This window comes from Ranitomeya variabilis, chromosome 1, assembly GCF_051348905.1.
Source record: "Ranitomeya variabilis isolate aRanVar5 chromosome 1, aRanVar5.hap1, whole genome shotgun sequence".
NCBI lineage: Eukaryota > Metazoa > Chordata > Amphibia > Anura > Dendrobatidae > Ranitomeya > Ranitomeya variabilis.
In genome coordinates, this window is record NC_135232.1 from 1,037,079,602 (window position 1) to 1,037,097,932 (window position 18,331).

Genomic DNA, 18,331 nt, shown 5'->3' on the forward strand with positions numbered 1-18,331 from the left:
AAGAGGTTTTCATCCAGGATACCTCTGTACTTGGCCGCATTCATGTTTCATTCAATGACAACCAGTCGTCCTGTCCCTGCAGCTGAAAAACACCCCCATAGCATGATGCTGCCACCACCATGTTTCACTGTTGGGATTGTATTGGGAAGGCGATGAGCAGTGCCTGGTTTTCTCCACACATACCGCTTAGAATTATCACCAAAAAGGTCTATCATCTCATCAGACCAGAGAATCTTATTTCTCATAGTCTGGGAGTCCTTCATGTGTTTTTTTAGCAAACTCTGTGCGGGCTTTCATATGTCTTGCACCGAGGAGAGACTTCTGTTGATCCATTCTGCCATAAAGGCCCGACTGGTGGAGGTCTGCAGTGATAGTTGAGTTTGTGGAAGTTTTTCCCATCTCCCTGCTGCATCTCTGGAGCTCATCTAGAGTGATCTTGGGGTTCTTCTTTGCCTCTCTCACCAAGGCTCTTCTCCCGCGATTGCTCAGATTGGCTGGGCGGCCAGGTCTAGGAAGACTTCTGGTGGTCCCAAACTTCTTCCATTTAAGGATTATGGAGGCCACTGTGCTCTTAGGAACCTTGAGTACTGCAGAAATTCTTTTGTAACCTTGGCCAGATCTGTGCCTTGCCACAATTCTATCTCTGAGCTCCTTGGCCAGTTCTTTTGACCTCATGATTCTCATTTGGTCTGACATGCACTGTGAGCTGCGAGGTCTTATACAGACAGGTGTGTGCCTTTCTAAATCATGTCCTATCAGCTTAATTAAACACAGCTGGACTCTAATGAAGGAGTAGAACCATCTCAAGGAGGATCACAAGGAAATGGACAGCATGTGACCTAAATATGAGTGTCTGAGCAAAGGGTCTAAATACTTATGTACCCATGTGATATTTCAGTTTTTCTTTTTTATTACATTTGCAAAAATGACTACATTTCTGGGGTTTTTTTCAGTCAAGATGGAGTGCAGAGTGTTTTGAATTTACAAAATTGCTGCAATGAAACAAAGAGTGAAAAATTTAAAGGGATCTGAATACTTTCCGTACCCACTGTATTCTCAAGAAAGATCTTGCTTCCTTCACATCTTCCATATTGATTCATTTATTCTGAACCTACTCCCATATTACTGCACAAGACAGATTTGCTTTTTGAGTCTATAAAAGCTTGGTGACAACACAAGTGAAGTAGTTTTAGCCGAATATAACAACTTATCAGTTGGCCGAACAAAAGACTTAATTTAACATTTTTTTCCATTTTTCCTCTAGTGGTTCCTTTATATTTTTGTCTTCATTTTTGCTTAAAGGTAACCTGACAGCTGGATCATCACCTACAATCTTATTCTATGGCAGCTATCTTTTAATGCTGAACAGGCAACCCCAATAAGTGGGGAAAGATGACAGTATATAATGATAATCAGTTACTCACCTTTTCATACTTCTTTCGTAACATTTCCAAAGGACTTTGCCTAGTTGAAAAGTCATGCACTACAGGCGGACCAGTTGTGCCAATAGCACGCCCACTGAGGCCCACTGTGATCCTTCATCTGGCCTCACTCCCGCTTTCTAGGACTTTGCATCCTGTGGTTGCTTGTGAACACCGCGACCTTGGGCATGCGCAGTGGATCTCTACCTACATGCCAGCTGCTGCATACTGTAGATGGAAACCAAGCAGGTGGAAAGTGTATTTAAAGGGAACCTGTCACCCCCAAAATGGCTGGTGAGGTAAGCTCACCGGCATCAGGGGCTTATCTACAGCATTCTGTAATGCTGTAGATAAGCCCCTGATGTTACCTGAAAGAGGAGAAAAAGACATTAGATTATACTCACCCAGGGGCGGTCCCGGTGCGGTCAGGTCGGATGGGTGTCTCCGGTCCGCTCCGGCGCCTCCCATCTTCATTCCATGACGTCCTCTTCGGGTCTTTACGCCGCGGCTCTGGTGCAGGCGTACTTTGTCTGCCCTGTTGAGGGCAGAGCAAAGTACTGCAGTGCGCAGGCGCCGGGCCTCTCTGACCTTTCCGGCGCCTGCGCACTGCAGTACTTTGCTCTGCCCTGAGCAGGGCAGGCAAAGTACGCCTGCCCCAGAGCCGTGGCGTAAAGACCCAAAGAGGACGTCATGGAATGAACATGGGAGGCGCCGGAGCGGACCTGAGACGCCCATTTGACCAGACCTCAGCGGGACCGCCCCTGGGTGAGTATGATCTAACGTCTTTTTCTCCTCTTTCAGGATACATCGGGGGCTTCTCTACAGCATTACAGAATGCTGTAGATAAGCCCCTGATGCCGGTGAGCTTACCTCACTAGCCATTTTAGGGGTGACAGGTTCCCTTTAAATGATTGGCCCTGCCATGAACCACTGAGCCGCTGGACTTAGTTCGAACATTTGTTCTGTGCTGAGAGAGTTCCTTTAAGATCAAGCCCAAAATCGCAGTGTCCTGTAGGGAATGCCTTTTTGACCCACTCAAAATCCTTTGGGTATGCAACAAAAGTATGAAAAGGTGAGTATCACTATATACTGCAACCTTTCCCCAACTGGGTTGCCTGTGATCGCCATTAGAAGACAGATGCAGCCATGTAACTAGTTTGTAGGTGTTGATCCAGATGTCATGTTCACTTTAGAGGAGTATTTTCAACCTTAAAGGGACTCTGTCACCTAAATTTGGAGAGATCAATTTTCAGCCATAGGGGCGGGGTTTTAGGGTGTTTGATTTACCCTTAAAAGGGTGAATCAAACACCCGAAAACCCCGCCCCTATGGCTGAAAATTGTTCCCTCCAAATTCAGGTGACAGAGTCCCTTTAAACATAAATGGCATATCCACTCCTGGGACTCATACATATATGGAAAAGTGGGGGTCCCGCAATCCTTGTTCACCAACGTGCAGTCTCCATTGGATTACAATGAAAGGTCAGGTCCTGGGAACTTTCTGTAAGGCCTCATTCAGACATCCATTTGGCAAGTTACCATGTGCCATTCATGTGTTGTCCATATTTAACATTGCAAACTACAGATGAAGTTTATTTATCCGTGAAAAACACTGATGACGTACTGATGGTAAAAACGCACACACAGACCGTACACTGATGGTAAAAACTGACACACGGACTGTACACTGATGGTAAAAACTGACACACGGACTGTACACTGATGGTAAAAACTGACACACGGACTGTACACTGATGGTAAAAACTGACACACGGACTGTACACTGATGGTAAAAACTGACACACGGACCGTACACTGATAGCAAAAATGGACAACGGACCGTACACTGATGGTAAAAACGGACACACGGACTGTACACTGATGGTAAAAACAGAAAAACGGACCGTACACTAATGGTAAAAACGTACACACGGACCGTACACTGATGGTAAAAACAGACAAATGGACCGTACAGCGATGACAATCTGATCCAAAAATCTGATGACAGCGGTGCCATTTTTTTACGTATGTGTTTAAACAGGGATGTGTGAATGAGGCTTAACAGACTAGAAGTGCAGCCCAGTCTCCACTGAGTCCTTTGAAGGCGGCCGTGAATCAGTGAATGGGTATCTGCGGACCCTCATTTTAAAAATAAATGTATTACTGTTGTTGAGAAAAGAACTAAATAGACTTTGTTACAATCAGGTCCCCAATCAATGATCAAAGCTGTAAGGGGATAACGACTTTCCACATACATATCCACTGTATGGATGATATCACAGAACATGCATGGGCCTCTGAAGTCCGAGATCAGTCAGGTACTGAGTAGGAGTTCTCCATATTGGCAGAAACGTGTACTTTATCCAGCAGTGGTGCAAGTCCTTGTGGAGTTACTGGTTCGGTGCTTACCTGGTTGACAGCGCACAGAGAGACCCTATAGCCACCACGTATTTAGCAGGGCCCCAGCCAACATACTGAAAGGCAACAGGAAGCGGACTCTTCTCATCTAACAGGTAGTAAGGCATCATTAAGGTCAGGGCCGCTGACACCCCAAAATACGCCATAAAGCACACCAGCAAGGAGGTCACGATCCCAATGGGTATTGCTCTTTGTGGATTTCGCACTTCCTCTCCTGCAAATAAACAGGTCAAAGTACAGGTGAGAAAGATGGCGTGATCAGTGACCCACATGGTCTATACATGCGTTATCTTCATAGCTCTGTCTACATATCATTCCAATACTGTATATAATGAAGCCGACCTCCGGTCAGGAGATGCAGCCATGCATTTTACATGAATGTGTTACGGTACATACAGCAAACTGATGTGGAGGGAACGCTGACCGCCATAGCCTAGGCTTCCCTGGCTACAAACCTTTCCTGACTGCACCACGGCAAAATGTCTACTGAAATGTTTGTTTTTCTTAGCCAGCATGTGGTAAATTGATGACTGGAGCCACAAAAGAGCTTCTAATGAGCTGTCTGATCCTCCATTCCTGCTACACAGGGGGTTATGAATATACGGTCACTATTAATTATGGCGCATGAGATAAGCAGAATCGGCTTAGCTGTTTATTATCTCCAATTCACTGCAATAGAGAGTAACATACATGCCCACCTACATCCCCACCTATATACATGCCCAATAACTGGCTCCCACCAGTCACACCTCCACAAATCAGACAATTATTGTCAATAGGCTTATTCCCATTGATACCTGGGTTACAATCACTGCGACCACCAGATATCCTGAGAACAGGGCTCTGAATATCAGGGCCAGGATCTATAGAGTGCCATCTTGAATGTAGCAAATGTGCACATCTTCTCCATCTATTGTCTATGGGACTGCCAGAGATAGCTGCCTACAGCGCTGCGCTCGTCTTTATCCAGCAGTCCCATAGACAATGAATGAGCGGAGATTGAGTATGTGCAGCTCCACTCATTGAAAGATGGCGCTCTACAGGTCTCGGGATTGATGCGGTTCCCAGTTATCAGACCTCAGTGATCAGTATGTTATCCTTTCTACAGAGAATAGCTTACTATCTTGGGACTAACCCTTTAACCAACATACATGTTTATGAGTAAAAAAATGGGTTTTTTTAAGTGTATTTATTTGAACTTATTAGGTGTAGCCAATATGCCGCTGTGCCTTCTACCAATTTGCCACTGTGCCATTTATAATTATAGTGGGCAAGATTGACCAATAAATACAAGGGCGAATTTCACACTGGTAACGACACTGGTAAATCTGTTTTTCTCAAAAAAAGGATTGGAGCCTCCAGAAGTTATTGGGCTGGTGACCATAAAGGGGTGTTATGCTGTAAGGAGATGGACAGATGAGATATTCCCACAGAGTGAAGCACGCACCGCCATCTACTGGTTAAATATTGAAGGACAAGAGAAAGTAGCAGGAGGTGCATCAGCAGGAACTTCAAAACAAAATGCATGGTTCCTGAGGGGGAGAGATTGGAGGAGGCACCAGGTCAGGTGACAGCTGTGGCGCAGTTAATAATTATAAAAGGCCCAGAGGGCAGTCAAGGGATGTAGTCGAGGCCTTGAAGCTCCCTCTGCTTTGGTAAAGTTTGCTGTCATGTAGACTGCCTGAACTCCTGCATAATAGACAGATCGCTCCTGAAATGCTGTGACCCATCACAGAAAGGAGAGTGCAATTGTCCAGCTGTAGACTTAGCGTTCCTCCATACTCTCTGTCCCTCTCATCTCTACAATCAGTGCAAGAAGGAATCATGAAGTTACAACCTGGACAATGTTGAAGCCTGTAGAGAAGAGTCACCCACTAGACCTAAGTTATAAATATTAAAGGGAATCTGTCAGCAGGTTTTTGCTATGGAATAAGAGGGCAACATGAGGTAGGTGCTCGGATACTGATTCCAGTGATGTGTCACTTACTAGGCTGTGTGCTACTGTTTCAATACAACCAGTGATTTATCAGCAGGAGATTATCACTATAAGACTAGCTGCCCTGTGAATCCTGGTCCAACTCTGGCCCCAGCTCTGTATACAATGTACACAGAAAGCTGTAGGGCCAGCTTCCTGAGCTCTGCTACATCTAAAAACTCTGATTGTGTCACAACTTCTGCACCTAGAAAACTAACACATTGCTGGAATCAGGGTCTCTTTCTTTACGTGATGCTGCTTTGAGATGAGGTAGGAAAAAAATGGCGACAGAATCCCTTTAACCCCTTTGCTGCCCCCCACCAGAAATGTTCCCATTTTCTGCCATTCTGTCATACTCTTCTGTGACAAGATGGGTAGGTGTTAACTGTTAGAAAGAGTTTACAACAGGCTAGAAAAACTGTTTAGAAAATATACCCGTACACAAAGTCTAATAAATAAGTGACACAGGACAGGCATAATATTACACAGACTCTAGCTGCAATTTTATCAAAAAATAAAAAAGAACTATCTTTGAAATGATAGTAAAATGTAAAACATAAATAATAAACGACACTTTTCGTGTTTAGCAATGATATAAAACATGGCGTCATGAACAAGCGGTATCATAACACGGCATTTATGGTAATATAATAAGTGCAGTGCTGATAAATACACGGTATATACATACACTGCTGACCATGCCGCTTGTCCGTCTTACCCGTGAAGACTTACTGTCTAGCCCCTGCTGGTATTACAGCCAGCTTCATTCAGTAGGGCTATCAAGTAGTCTGACGTCTATTTAAAGGTTGCATGCGGCTGGTTCTTACCGGTTGTTGCAATGCAGTCAAATCCAACGAAGGCGTAGAAGCAAGTGGCTGCGCCAGCCAACATGCCAGTCATGCCATATGGCATAAACCCTCCAGCTCCATGTTTACTCGTCACATTTTCATATGACACATAGTTGCTGAGAGAAGACAGAATAACAAAGTATTAACCACAATTTATGACTTTAGTTTAAAAAGTAACAAAACTTTTTTACACTTTTAAACTGGAAATAAAATTTGGAAAATATTGTAATACGATTACGGTATTTACCTTATTTTTCTGCCCTTGTGAAAAAATAGATACAGTGCTTAGATCAGTAAGCTGTATCTTATGTATGGCTCTCCCGACTATGAGTGGTAGGGAAGTATGTAGGAGCCACAATGAGCGGAGGGCAGGAGCCGTCTCTGCACAGCGCTCTCACTGTGACTCCTCTAGACACCCTCATGTAGAATGGAAAACAATATGGTCGTGCTTGTCACCAGGATGATAGGCTGGCAGTGATGGCCCTCGTGACAAGCGAGACGGTAAGGAAGGCCGGAAAGCTGCAGTGACAGTGAGAGAGCGCTGTGCAGACTCGGCTCCTGCAATGTTAGGCCTCGTGCAGACGAGTTCTATCTGTGGATTTGATCGACAGCACTTGTACTCATGTTATTCTATGGGGCTGTGCACATGTCCAATTTTTTCATCGCAGCAAGCGCAGCATGCATGATCTGCCTCCAAGAATTGTATGGCAGTTGCCTATTCATGTCTGTAGGTCCGTGATAAAAATCGCACCGCACTCGGATGACGTCCAATTCATGGACTGATACATTGGAGAAGGAGAAGAAACGTTTGTTTCCTCTCCATCCCTGAGAAAATTGAATCATACTCTGACCACACTCTGATCAGAGTCTGATTAGCATGAAAAGGACTTTCTTCTTGGATGGAGAGACAAATGTCCATCTGCACCTGCCCTTACTAAGAGTAAGAACAGTCGTCAGCACCAGAGATCCCTATATCCATTGTTAAATGTCTTACCCAGGCGGAGCTGAGATGTTCTGGAGAAAGGACTCTGATATTTTCCAGTTTTGCACATCTCCTTTCACAAATCCAGCAATCATGACAAACAAGAGGACCAACACGTTGACTGCCGTGAACACCTTATTCACCCAGGCGGATTCTTTCACTCCAAATGATAATAACCCTAATAACAGAAGAATGGACAGAAATGTGTATATCTTTAGACACATCTAGAGTATACTAATAATTGTAGTAATAATAAATATTCACACACTTATAGACATCACATGCATAGAGTCAGATAATGTAGCGATAAGTACATGGGTGAGTGATACCGGTCACACATGTAGCGCCCCCACTGCCGCAGGGCCGAGGGGATACCCGGTACCGGGCCTCTGAGTCTCTGCTCTGGGATTGTCACGGTGGCTAGGCCCGGTCCGTGACCCTGCCGAGGGGCGTACAGTGATAGATATGATGGATGATGGTAGTGGTGAGGCTGTAGTGGTGCGGTGCAGTAAATAACGAGGACACCAGGTTGCAGTCTCTTTACCTCTTTACTGAAGATCTCTGGGTCCTCAGTCCAGAATCTGGATAACCAGGCTGCGCAAGTCCGGCCGGTCCAATGGCACCTCCAGAGTTCTCTTAGCAGGTGGAAATCTGTGCCTTCCTTCTAGCGCTATGTGTTGTGGTCCTTCCCTGCTGTGCTTACAGAAAGTCCCCCACAACTGTTGTGTCTGTTTCTTAAGTTCCCTCACAACTCGATTAGATGATGTTCTGCTAATCCCCCGTCCCTCCCTGATGTTCTGGTTGGGACGGCACCCGTTTGACGGGTAGGCTCGGAGCTCTTCCGGGACCCTAGAGTCGCCCCTCTCCACAAGTTGCCCCCCAAGACTGCATAGGTGATTTAAGTTAGACAGCCCGCCTTAGACTGACTGTCCTGCCGCTGTTTAGAGTATCGCTTGAAGCTGATATTGTAATACTCCCTCGGCGTTCCGGCCACCGGTAGTGCGCCTCAGTAGGGTGTTGCTTCGGTCTTACAGCACGACCCCTACTGGTATTTCTCCTATTGCTTTGATCTCGTTTCTCACTCAGCACAATCTATCTCGCTTCTGGTCCTTCCTTGGGCACCGCCGCTATCCTGAGCAGGCACGGTCCCGTTACGTTCGTTCAAGTTGCCAAGCCTCTGTCAGGGTCCCACCCCTGACAGAGACCCTACTGTATCTTCCCCCATAACACCCTCTGCCACAAGGTGTTGCCTGGTTCCAACCCAGTCAGCTTTCTGATCTAACTTCCTGCCTGATCCCCAGTTTACCCACTATGGTGGGGAGTGGCCTAGTGAATAGAACCCTTAGCTCCCCCTGGAGGCCCGGCTGTGAAATGTATTGGTGTCTGTGATACCTGATCAGATGAACTCCTTCAGTGCCATCAGACGCACCATAGCTTCCCATAGTGGCGGAGCCACAGTACTGCAACGACCAGGACTCTGGGGCGCTGCATATCCATTACATAGTTGTTGGAGATATTCTCCTTTAGAATAAAATCTTCTGTATCTCCCCATAAAATCAGCTCTGCTGGGTTAGCGGACTTTCTTGCGTATACTGACAAAGACACTGTAATCTCTGGGAAATGAATATTTAATCATAATCACACTCCTCATTACGAGGAGATTATGGCATCAGAGTTTTGTGACCATGAGAACTAACTTCATAAGATCATGTGCTACAAATCTGTTGAATTTATACATCATGCAAAACAAATTATTATGGGGAAAGAGCTATAAAACATTCACTTAGACTTTAGAAGCATAGATTACAGAAGCAAAATACATAATCTCAGATATTTCTATATATACAGCTGGGGTGTAACAATTGTGATCACAACGGGTGCGCCTGTAAAATAACAGGAAAGAGCTCAGGATGGAGGACACAATAACAGTAAAGAGCCCAGGATGGAGAACAATATAACAAGAAAGAGCCCAGGATAGAGGACAGAATAACAGGAAAGAGTTCAGGATGGAGGACACAATAACAGGAAAGAGCCCAGGATGGGGGACACAATAATAGGAAGAGCCCAGGATGGAGGACACAATAACAGGAAAGAGCCCAGGATGGGGGACACAATAATAGGAAGAGCCCAGGATGGAGGACACAATAACAGGAAATAGCCCAGGATGGAGGACAGAATAACAGGAAAGAGCTCAGGATGGAGGACACAATAATAGGAAAGAGCCCAGGATGGAGGACACAATGATAGGAAAGAGCCCAGGATGGAGGACACAATAACAGGAAAGAGCCCAGGATGGAGGACACAATAACAGGAAAGAGCCCAGGATGGAGGACACAATAACAGGAAAGAGCCCAGGATGGAGGACACAATGATAGGAAAGAGCTCAGGATGGAGGACACAATAATAGGAAAGAGCGCAGGATGGAGGATATAATAACAGGAAAAAGCCCAGGATGGAGGACACAATAACAGGAAAGAGCCTAGGATGGAGGACAGTATTACTGAAAGTTGCTCATGACTGGGGACATTATCACAGGAAGTGGACCAACGTTGGGGCATTATTCCAGGAAAGGGCCAGGATGGAACATTATTACAGGATGGGGCGCTTTATTACATTGAGAGGTGAATACGAATGTTTTTATAGGAGGGCCCATACATCTGATCACTATCCAGGTGGGGGTCCAGTGCATATTTTGCACCAGGCCCCATTGGATTTTAGTTACGACACAGTATACATTTTTAATGCAGTGTGTACTGAAGTTTTTCCAGTAGATGGTTTAAAACTACAAGAAACTTTGAGTAGCTGCATATTCCCTCTCCAAATTGCATGTGATCTAATATTTTTTATGTGATTGTGTATATTCTAAATATTATGTTTGCTTGTTTGTTCTTTCTGTGTTTGCTTTAGGTAAAAAACAAGTGTTCATTTGCCTGTAGCACCCACACAGGAAAAGTGAAGTATTACAAGATGTATTTCTTAAATCAACGTGCTGTCAATACAAGACTTCACATGGAGATATGCTCTTCGCATACACTTTTTTGTCAACTAATTGTTGAAGGTTTTAAATTAGACACTACCATCTATTAGCTTAAAGGGAACCTTTCACCCCAAAATCGAAGATGAGCTAAGCCCACCGGCATCAGGGGCTTATCTACAGCATTCTGTAAGGCTGTAGATAAACCCCCGATGTATCCTGAAAGATGAGAAAAAGAGGTTATATTATACTCACCCAGGGGCGGTCCCGCTGCGGTCCGGTCCGATGGGCGTCGTGGTCCGATCCGGGGCCTCCTATCTTATTACGATGACGTCCTCTTCTTGTCTTCTTGTCTACTTTGTCTGCTCTGGAAAGGTCAGAGAGGCCCGGCACCTGCGCACTGCAGTACTTTGCTCTGCCCTCAACAGGACAGGCAAAGTACACCTGGGCCGGAGCCGCTGCGTGAAGACAAGAAGAGGACGTCATCGTAATAAGATGGGAGGACCCGTATCGGACCGGACCGCAGCGGGACCGCCCCTGGGTGAGTATAATATAACCTCTTTTTCTCATCTTTCAGGATACATCGTGGGCTTATCTACTGCATTACAGAATGCTGTAGATAAGCCCCTGATGCCGTGGGCTTAGCTCATCTTCGATTTTGGGGGTGACAGGTTCCCTTTAACCCCTTTCTGACCTCGGACGGGATAGTACGTCCGAGGTCAGAAGCCCCGCTTTGATGCAGGGCTCCGGCGGTGAGCCCGCATCAAAGCCGGGACATGTCAGCTGTTTTGAACAGCTGACATGTGCCCGCAATAGGCGCGGGCAGAATCGCGATCTGCCCGCGCCTATTAACTAGTTAAATGCCGCTGTCAAACGCAGACAGAGGCATTTAACTACCGCATCCGGCCGGGCGGCCGGAAATGACGGCATCGCCGACCCCCGTCACATGATCGGAGGTCGGCGATGCTTCAGTATTGTAACCATAGAGGTCCTTGAGACCTCTATGGTTACAGATCCCCGGCAGCTGTGAGCGCCACCCTGTGGTCGGCGCTCACAACACACCTGATTTTTGGCTACATAGCAGCGAACAGCAGATCGCTGCTATGTAGCTGAGCCGATCTTGCTGTGCCTGCTTCTAGCCTCCCATGGAGGCTATAGAAGCATGGCAAAAGTAAAAAAAAAAGTTAAAAAAAATGTGAAAAAAATAAAAAAAATATAAAAGTTTAAATCACCCCCCTTTCGCCCCAATCAAAATAAATCAATAAAAAAAAAATCAAACCTACACATATTTAGTATTGCCGCGTTCAGAATCGCCCGATCAATAAAAAGAAAGCATTAACCTGATCGCTAAACAGCGTAGCGAGAAAAAAATTTGAAACGCCAGAATTACGTTTTTTTGGTTGCCGTGACATTGCATTAAAATGCAATAACGGGCGATCTAAAGAACGTATCTGCACCAAAATGCTATCATTAAAAACGCCAGCTCAGCTCGCAAAAAATAAGCCCTCAACCGACCCCAGATCATGAAAAATGGAGACGCTATGAGTATCGGAAAATGGCGCAATTTTTTATTTTATTTTTTTTTTTTTTAGCAAAGTTTGGAATTTTTTTTCACCACTTAGGTAAAAAATAACCTAGTCATGTTAGGTGTCTATGAACTCGTACTGACCTTGAGAATCATAGTGGCTGGTCAGTTTAAGCATTTAGTGAACCTAGCAAAAAAGGCAAACAAAAAACAAGTGTGGGATTGCACTTTTTTTGCAATTTCACTGCACTTGGAATTGTTTTCCCGTTTTCTAGTACACGACATGCTAAAACCAATGATGTCGTTCAAAAGTACAACTCGTCCCGCAAAAAATAAGCCCTCACATGGCCAAATTGATGGAAAAATAAAAAAGTTATGGCTCTGGGAAGGAGGGGAGTGAAAAACGAACACGGAAAAACGGAAAATCCCAAGGTCATGAAGGGGTTACAGGAGTTGTCTGGGCATAACAAATTGATGACAATACCAACGATAGGTCATCATTATTGGATCTATGTGGGTCCGACCTGTGGCTTTCCCACTGATCAGTTGTTATTTGCTCTGGTGGCCACGGGATTTAAACACATGGAATAAAGCTGCACAGTGCTGCTCCCTTCATTGTGTAGTGACCGCCACCAGTTCCTGCAGTGCTGTTGCTATTCTATTGAATAGCGGCCATTCTGCAATTCCATGCAGCGGCCACTACGCATCAGGTGAAGATGTGCGCCATATACTGTTATTATCCGACTGCCCACAAAGCTGGAAACAGCTGGTCGGTGAAGAAAGTCTCAGGGCAGTGAGGGCAGGATTTCCAATAAATCAATCATTTTTTAGGTAACGCTGGCAACCTCAATATAAGACACAGAGAGCAAAGGATTGTATACGCTCGTCTGTCTGGGTTGTGACCTTGTAAGAATAAAGGGCTGCTGCTCCAACCGCTGACCCACACACCGATGGGAAGAGCGTATTCAACCCAAATAGGATAAAATGGCAATTTCCAGGCGCTGCCACAGAGAGAACACAAGGGTGTATGTTCTGGATCTTTATTCATCATGCCTATTTCATACCGGATAGGAGTTAACCCGACTTTAAAACGCCTTGTATGAATGAATAAAGATCCAGAGAACATACACCTTGTCTTCACCCTGTGGCCTCCATGGAATTACCACTCTTTTTCTTGTTTGGTTTTAATGTATAGATGTTATTTAGCTATTTGCACCTACAGGTAATCCAGAAAAGTGCGTGGGCTAAGATTCAATCAGTTGTGAAATCAGTCAGTGTCAGGATCACTGCATGGAAAATAAGGACAAAGTGCAAAAAAATATAAAAACAATATATATTGTATAACAAGGACTTTCAGCAGAGATTTTCAAAGATAAACTTGTTTTTAAAGGGAAGCTATCAAGAGAAAATTACCTGTTGTTTACATCAGGTTTTTGTGTTATATGTATTTAAAAATAATCAATGTTTTAATATCATGATCTTTATTATATTCATAAAAAAAACGAGATTAGTAATCTCTCAATTTTCACACTGGCCACTTGGACTTTCTGTTCTTTGGGGAAGAGTTTTCAGCAGACTCCTTATCAGCAGAGGCATGATTACAATGATAGGTAACACCGCTATACACAGATAATAACACCAGATCTACCAATCATAATTGGTGATATCAAAGCTGAGCCTGCTCCCTCACACTTCACAATGACCTTCGCACACGCTCATTAGATGCTTCAATGCAAAAGATCAAGTCAGAGCCTGTTCATTGTGGCTAATATACATGTGTTGTTTCTTGAAACAGCAGGAAGTTAAAGTCTATAACAGCCCCAGTGGCCACTGTGAAAATTGTAAGACTTAAATTGTTAATATTTCATATAGATTGGGTAATGGAAAAAAAAAGCCAAAAATTCAAGGAAAATACATCTACCACAAAAACCTGCTTTAAACAATAGGTAGTTTTCTGATTAATAGCATCAATTCACTAAACAGCTTTCACTGTAGTATCCTCATATCCATGTAATGGAGATAGAGTAAATCCATATGTTTTACAGAAGTCAGGTATCATATTGCTGTAATTCACATGCATTCCTGTTAATATGGGCCCACACTTTCATAAGGCTATTTAGACCGCTTGCTAAAGTGAGCACTTCTGAGCAGTCTGTTATTCAGTCGGTGGGAATTCAGGACCCAGTCGCCCACCAATCTGCAGCACATACAACACATGTAAAAGGGCAAACTATGATTTAAACAAAAATGCAACATATTATGAAAAACATAAAGTATCCAAAAAAGTCGTTATTTAAAAAAAAAAAAGTCATGGAAAACACTCTTATAAACAACAAAATATAAATATATGGATTACCTACACATCTGCAGGCAGCAATGTATGCAATGTAGCCCCTTCAGAAGACACAGGACACTCATCCCCATACAGTTACAGTACACATTAACTTCAGATTCTTACCTGATAAAAGCAATATAAGACAAACTGCAAAAAAGTCCGGGTATTCAGCCAGACCAGGCGAATTCATCCTGAAATAAGTTCTAAAAAACTGACCAATCTGCTTCCCTAGAAGTTCATCAAATGTACCGCTCCATGCCCGTGCCACACTGGAGGTACCTGCAGAGACACAGCATTAACAGATGATTCCTTGTTAACTGCTATGGAAATGAGAGTTTCTCTTTGTAATTCTTAAAGGAAACCTGTCATGTCCACAAACGCTATTAACCTGCAGATATGGGATTAAACTCCATGTTAATAGAGTTCCAATGTTGCTTGGCCGCCGTACTAAAAGCGCGGCTGCTGGTAGAAAATGAACTTTTTTCCTCTCAGTAGCCGCTGGCTTTCAATCATAGAGGTGCTGCGGAGAAGCAGCGGTAGGCATGCCCTGGCACTTAGATTGACAGCTCGCTCGGTAACTCATTTCCTCCTTGCATCCTTGCATTCTGTAAGGTGGCTGTATTAAAGGGGTTAGAATACAAGTTGTCTGTCACTATATGTAGACTTGTGAACCTGCGCTGTGAGAATTGTCCGGTGCCGGGAGCAGGGAGCACATGACCGCAAGTATGCGATTTTCACACACACGGTCACATGCGGACTAGATGTGCGTGGCCTTGCTCAATGCAAGTATATCGAGCAAGGCAGACACGTCTAGTTGGCATGTGGCCAGAAGAATGCAAATTGCTGTTGTCCACGCGCTGTGAGTATTCACAAGTCTGCAGTCACATAAAGTGCCCGACGACTTGTGCCCTAAGGATTGAAAACTCCTTTAACCTGCAGATTACCCCTATACATGCAGGTTAATAGCATTTGGTTCCCTTTAATTAGGAAATCCTTTGGACTTCTCAAAGTACCAAACTCTAAAAGAGCTGTCACTGTGAGACGTCCACGATCTTCTAGAGCACATGTGACCTTGATGTAATTTAGATATTTGTCTTTTTCTATCCTGCAATATATAATCTAATGTATGACAAATACATAACCTGACATTTGGAAACATCTAACATTGACAGATATCATAACAAATATATACTGTGTGTATATCTTCATGTCATCCCCCGGATGAGAAATACCATGCTGGACCCCAGGACAAGAGAGGAGCTTTATTCTATTTTCCTATTAAGGGAGTTACAAACCCTAGATCGAGTATTTCATTTTTATCTGGATTTTTTTTTGTTTCCGTGTAAAGCCTGAGCAATTCTTTATACATATACATCTTGACAACTGGCTGTAAACATAAAGGCCCATTCACATTGGCCACTTATAAACACTATTGCTACTAAGATAATTGACCCAGTGTGTATGAAGAAGAGGAAACATAATTATTGATTACGGCTCAGTAAGAATGATTGCTATTTGAGGCATAATATGATATTGCCCCAACATCTACACACAACATCGCTGCCTCGGGCAATTTCCATTCCAGCGGATGTGAGGATTGTTCATTGATAGGGTTCTAGACCACAATTTTTAAAGCTATCAATATTTTGTTCACTGATTGAAAAATGAAAATTTATGAATGGACTTTAAAGAAAGTATATTATCAGAAAATTTACCTATTGTTTAAACTAGTTTTTTGTTCTACATGTATTTAAAAAAAATGTTGCCAATATTTTTTTTTCATTTCACACTCTGTTAAAAAAAAAAAAAAAAAAGTAATTCTGTAATTTTTACTCTGGCCACTAGGGCAGTTTTATATTCTTATTTCCTGTCCTTATAGGGAGCATTTTGAGTTCTCATCAGTAGAGGCAGGATTACTGTGGCAGGTAACGCCTCTATATACAGCTGATAGGAAAGCATTCACCAATCGCAAAAGGTGATTTCACAACTCACCTCCTCCCTTTCCCTTTACAATGTTGTTTGCACATGCTGATTAGACACTTCAATACAAAAGGAAGGCTCAGCATTGTGGCTATGCATATGTTTTATTTCCTGAAACAGCAGGAGGTTAAAGTCTAAAAAAGCCCTAGAGGCCTATGTGAACATTTCAAGAGTTGTAATTTTTTACTTGTAATTTAGATTGTGCTCTGTAAAAAAAATGGCAAAAATTAAAAATAGAAAACAAATAATGTAATCAATAGGTAATTTTCTAATGACAGCTTTCCTTTAAAAAAATATATCCTGGACTTTATAAAAAGCAAAAAAAATGTGCCTAGGCACTAACAGGCAGGTAGTTGCTACCTAAATTCTGATGTCATTCTGATTGACAGACACTCTCACGGTTAGACAACAGGAATCCGGCTGTCAGTCACTATAATGTCAGCAGTCCCAGCCTATCCATAAAGCGGTGCGGAAAAAAGCCTCCACTCTGTCAATATGATGTCAGCAGAGGCAGCTGAATTGCCGGCAGGAGCCTATGTGTCGGGGAAGAGCGGCGCTGTGCACAACAGTCAGGTAGGTAGCAACTACTGTACCTGCCTGTTAGTGTTTAGGCACATTTTTAGTTTTTCGTCCTGGATATACCCTTTAAGAATAAAAATGATTGGGATGGTGGGGGGCTTCGAAGAGGTAAGGCTACGTTCCCACAATGAGCTTTTGGTGCAGTTTCGAGGCTGTGTATTTTTGCTGCATCAGAAACACAGCATCTTACAGCTCCAGCAACGTGTATGGGATTTCTAGAAATATCATGCCATTGAGTTTTATTCAGCGTAAACTGATCGGCGTGTTTGAAATCCTCAACATGTCAATTTCTCATGCGGTTACGCTAAGTTTTCTGTGCTGATTTTACCCATAGACTTATATTAGATGTGGAAATTTTCCAGGTAAAAAACGCACATGTGTTTTTAGTGCTTTTCCATGGCATCAAAAACACATGTAATCCGTACCTAAGTATATCAATAAAGTTTTGTCAAAGCCAAATACCAGGAAGTATGAAAAACAAATAGCTTTATTTGCAGCATGACACACCAAACAGACAAAAACTGCAGGGTCACAAACACAATAAAAACGAATGTTAAAAACACGCACACAAAACGCAATGAAAAACCACTAGTAACTTAATTTAAATAACAGGTGAAGAAATTCTGCAACATTAGAAGCTGATATACAAAAAGAAAAATATTCAGTTCACCCACAAGAATCCAAATGTTGTGAAGACATCCGAGCAAGGATAAACGTCCAGCCAATGACGTAGTAAATGCAGGAAAAAACTTGAAAAAATCCAGCTCCAGGAGAAAGAAATATGTTTAGTTAAAATCCAAATTTTATTTTGAATAACATGATAAAAATCCCAATAACAAGTGGCTGAAAGAGGATCACATGACAGCCCTCACTGAACACGTTTCAAACACTATTGTGTTCTTAAGGTACCGTTACACTAAACGACTTACCAACGATCACGACCAGCGATACGACCTGGCCGTGATCGTTGGTAAGTCGTTGTGTGGTCGCTGGGGAGCTGTCACACAGACCGCTCTCTCCAGCGACCAACGATCAGGGGAACGACTTCGGCATCGTTGAAACTGTCTTCAACGATGCCGAAGTCCCCCTGCAGCACCCGGGTAACCAGGGTAAACATCGGGTTACTAAGTGCTGGGCCGCGCTTAGTAACCCGATATTTACCCTGGTTACCATTGTAAAAGTAAAAAAAAAAAAAACACTACATACTCACATTCTGATGTCTGTCACGTCCCCCGGCGTCCACAGGGTTAAAACTGCTTTCGGCAGGAGCGCTGCTAATATGCACGCGCTGCTGCC

The 18,331-nt window shown here is 43.6% G+C and overlaps 1 protein-coding gene across 7 annotated transcripts in view; it reads right to left on the reverse strand.

The window, feature by feature from the left end:
* Positions 1-18,331, reverse strand: part of SLC7A2 (solute carrier family 7 member 2) — a 177,127-nt gene that overhangs the window by 42,150 nt on the left and 116,646 nt on the right. For all 7 annotated transcript variants that reach the window (XM_077279676.1, XM_077279680.1, XM_077279683.1 and 4 more), the window contains exons 3-6: positions 14,600-14,755; positions 7,655-7,820; positions 6,640-6,776; positions 3,829-4,051 (exon numbers count right to left, since the gene is read on the reverse strand). In XM_077279676.1, coding sequence (XP_077135791.1) covers positions 3,829-4,051; positions 6,640-6,776; positions 7,655-7,820; positions 14,600-14,755 — 682 coding nt within the window. The remainder of the gene's footprint in view (positions 1-3,828; positions 4,052-6,639; positions 6,777-7,654; positions 7,821-14,599; positions 14,756-18,331) is intronic.